We start from the raw sequence: 3,658 nt of genomic DNA, 5'->3' as shown, positions 1-3,658 counted from the left end.
GCTAATGAAACTGCACACAAAATATCTACAACGTTCGCCATTTTCATACTAGTAAACGACGTGACACGACAAATATTTACCAGGCTATTTTTGATTACATAACTACCTGCCCTTTTTGTTACAATACAACCTATGTAGGATAGGCACTAATAAAATGTATGTCCATAAAAGTACTGGAATGAATGGCATTTAGGTAATAATTTAACTGCTTATTGATAAGAAAACTAGGTGTTTTTGTGTCGGAAAATACCTAAATGGAATGGAATCCCAATTTCGAAGATAGTTGTACAAAAATAAAGTAATAACTATAAATTTTACGGTTTTTCCTATGTATTATCTTCGGTCTATTCTAGGCATTTGTATTATGTACGAACATAACATGTTTAATAGGCAATAGTAGGTATAATGAATCGAGTATAAAAACGTACGTACCTTCATTTGGAAGCATCAGAATCCTAACAAGTAAAGTAAACGAAAAGTTCAATTTTGCGTTTGTATAAACTTCAGAAATTTCAGAATGAAGCTTACTTTCGTTATTCTTTTTGTCACTTTGTGTGCACTTTCAGCCAATGGCTACAGTAAGTTATGAGTTTTTTATTATGTATTTAATTTTTTTGTAAGATCGCCTAAAATTAACGTTAGTGTTACTATAGCCATAGCGGTGAAATAGGCAGAATTTGGTTTCAGCTTCATAATAGTTTCACCTAACTCTGCCTACAGTTTTATCTCTATAACTCGTGGGTCCAGCTAGTTCTGAGCGTTTTGGCGAAGTGACCCTAGTGCATTGTAATCATTCCAAGAAGAAGCAAACTCCCTTGCGAGTGCAAGCATGCATGCAATCATAAAATCTGTAAATTCTTCCGTTTCAGGTGTACCGGATTTGCAAAAAGTTAATGAAGAAACTTATGTAGAAGGTCAAGATCTTTTGGATGACCCACGTGACTGCAAATGTGACCACAACTGCCGTGTTTGCATCAAGAACAAGTGCATGGACTGTGCTTACCCAGCTGAAGAGCTGGAGGCAGAGCCACTTGACCAGGGTTCTGCCTCGCCTTCTAAATGCAACCCCAACCGCTGTGACAGCAACTGTCGCTGGTGCTTCAACGGGAAATGCCATTGTGACTGGCAGTAGATTTTTCATGATGATAATGCCAGCATTTTAAGTTTTGTCTATTTTGTAAATATATGGTGTTTTGTTTTGCAAATTTAAAACATTGTTTTTACAATTTTTAGTTTATAATCCTCTTGCTTAATTTCGGTAGATACTATCATGTTTGAGGTGAGTATACTTATTTGGATTCGGTACGATTTTCTGATCATTATGAAGATTTTATGTCTATACATTACGTGCTTCGTAGTACGTACATGAAAGAAGTCGTCGAGTGTTATACGTTCGACGGATCCTGGACAGTAGCAACTCACGCTAATCTATAGCTTGCCAATCCTTTCACCACAGTGATGATCTTCTCTAGTTTAGCTCTAGTGTTTGTTACTGATACCTATAAGAATTGTGGTTTCTGAAGTTGCAGTCTTTCCGAAATTTTCAATCCAACTGCAAAACTCTCTTTTTATTATTATTTGCCACGGCCCAATAACAAATGTTGTTGGTATAAAAATCATGTATTCACCCGGTCATTCGCAACACTTGCTAACAAGGGCCGAAACTTCCAAGAAACAAAACTTTAAGAGGGCTTCTTTCCTGCATTCGCCTCTGAATACAAATTATTTAACTAACAACTTCCTTCCTGCTTCCTGGAGTCAAAGTAAAGTTACTTTTTGCCCTAAAGGAAATAATGTTTATATAATTGTTTACGTTTAGTTAATTTGAATCATTCTAATATAGCCAAAAGTTAGGTACGAATTAAAATCAATGTACGGGTTGGACTTTTATCGGTGTTCCCTTTAATTAAAGGAGCAACTCTAAAATAGCGTAAAAATACAGCATTTCAATACATTTTGGTAGAGTATACAACGCATATGTATATTTAACTTTACTATGAAACAACTGTTACCAACAAGTTCATTCAGTGGGATTAACACCAAAGACTAAAAAATAAAACCCTATTCTTGTATTTATTCATTTTTAACCATTTTCATACATTTAAATGGCACCGCAAATAGCTTTTTATTAATGGTGGTTACAGTCGCATTTCCCGTTGAAACAGTACCGGCAGTTGCTGTCGCACGTGTTGGGGTCGCATGCGCCTCTCGCCACGCGCGCTATTGGCACTTGAGTCACTTGACTCAGTGGCGCCATGTCCTGCGCAGCGGAGAAATCTTGAAACTCTGCTTGATCTGTAAAGAAAAGTTTTTGTGTTTAAAAAGTTAATTCACGAATAACAAACTAAATTATTGTTATGTTTTAGTTGGTTCCGCTGCTATGAATTATACGTACATATATCAGATTTTGACAGTGTACGGGCAAAAAGAAATATAGGTAAATAGATTTTCATACCGACATTAGCTTTAAGTTCCTTTCTGCAACTCATCTTTAGTCTAAGTATTTTATTCTAGCTATTGAAGTTGGTTGATCTATCTTACCATATCCATAAGCTGAAACAGCCAAAACAGCCACTAAAAGTACAATAAGTGCTCCCTTCATCCTGACTTGATACAAATGTAATGTTATACTGATGTTTAGTATAGTTTCGTTCTCAATTTATACTGAACTTAGGGAATACCCCTTACTTCTCCTGTTTATAATATCGCCATGCCTGAGTTCATAATAAGTTTATCGTTGTTTGCATTTCTGTATAAGGGGCTTACCCTTATATGCTTCAGCCACTGACAACTTATCTGACCAGCTAATTATTTTATCCTCGGTGATCAACCTGAGACCAGGTCTTATTAAATTTAGGCCTTCTATGATTTTGTTTTCGAACTATTTTACATTCTGAAATAATCCTGAATCATAATTATAGATCTCCGATAAAAGGTTCTGTCAAAAAAACGTTCGTAGGGTTCTGTCGTCAATCCACCCATGTGTGAATGGTTCTGTCGGCGAATCAGTCGTTGTTAGTTGAAAGGTTTTATCGTGTACTAGCTGTTCCCGCGAGCTTCACTTGGCCTTAAAAAGTTTTCCCGTGGGAATTCCGGGACAAAAAGTAGCCTATGTTGTTTCTCAGGGTCTACACCATATGTATACCAAATTTCATTCAAATCCGTCCAGTAGTTTTGGCGTGAAAGAGTAACGGACAGACAGACAGACACAGTCACTTTCGCATTTATAATATTAGTTAGTATTAGTATTACACTCACGGGCAATGAAATAGTTCCACTCACGAAAAGTCGATAACAAACGTCCCCATTTTTTTCTAATATTTCATTTAAAATTTGAACAAAATATAATTGTATTTAATTGGTAATATCCTAATGCACCGTTAAATGTACTTCAATGTTGCAGAAGGCGTCATAAAGCTAGCTTTTTCCGTTTAGGAGTAAATGTGTGTTTTTCTCAGTGGAACCTTTTCATTGCCCGTGAGTGTAGTATAACTTTACTCATAAATGTAACACTATGTCGGCCTACACGCCTACCCTTAGACAGTTGGCTGGTCGTGGTTGGAGTGCATGAGGAAGGCCGAGGACAGAGTGTTGTCGCATTCCTTACGAGAGGTATAGGTATGTTCAGCATTGAATTATTACAGATATAAGCATAAAA

The 3,658-nt window shown here is 36.5% G+C and overlaps 1 protein-coding gene across 1 annotated transcript; it reads left to right on the top strand.

Annotated features, from left to right (window-relative positions):
• Window positions 1–449: 449 nt before the first annotated feature.
• LOC105389109 (CYC02 protein) lies at window positions 450–1,212 on the top strand. Its single transcript, XM_011560176.3, has 2 exons — window positions 450–578; window positions 870–1,212. Exons 1-2 carry the CDS (start codon window positions 518–520, stop codon window positions 1,130–1,132), a joined length of 324 nt encoding a protein of 107 aa, XP_011558478.2. The 5' UTR covers window positions 450–517; the 3' UTR covers window positions 1,133–1,212.
• Window positions 1,213–3,658: the final 2,446 nt, after the last annotated feature.

The sequence above is a fragment of the Plutella xylostella genome, chromosome 13 (assembly GCF_932276165.1).
Source record: "Plutella xylostella chromosome 13, ilPluXylo3.1, whole genome shotgun sequence".
Taxonomy (NCBI): Eukaryota; Metazoa; Arthropoda; class Insecta; order Lepidoptera; family Plutellidae; genus Plutella; species Plutella xylostella.
Note: the sequence above shows the minus strand (reverse complement) of the source record. Positions and strands in the feature narration are given on the sequence as shown.

What these genes read in the sequence shown, in the direction of transcription:
- LOC105389109 (XM_011560176.3), top strand. Translation starts at nt 518, where the DNA reads ATGAAGCTTACTTTCGTTATTCTTTTTGTCACTTTGTGTGCACTTTCA. An exon ending in ACTTTCAGCCAATGGCTACA is followed by an intron (nt 579 to 869) that starts GTAAGTTATGAG and finishes CTTCCGTTTCAG; the next exon opens with GTGTACCGGATTTGCAAAAA.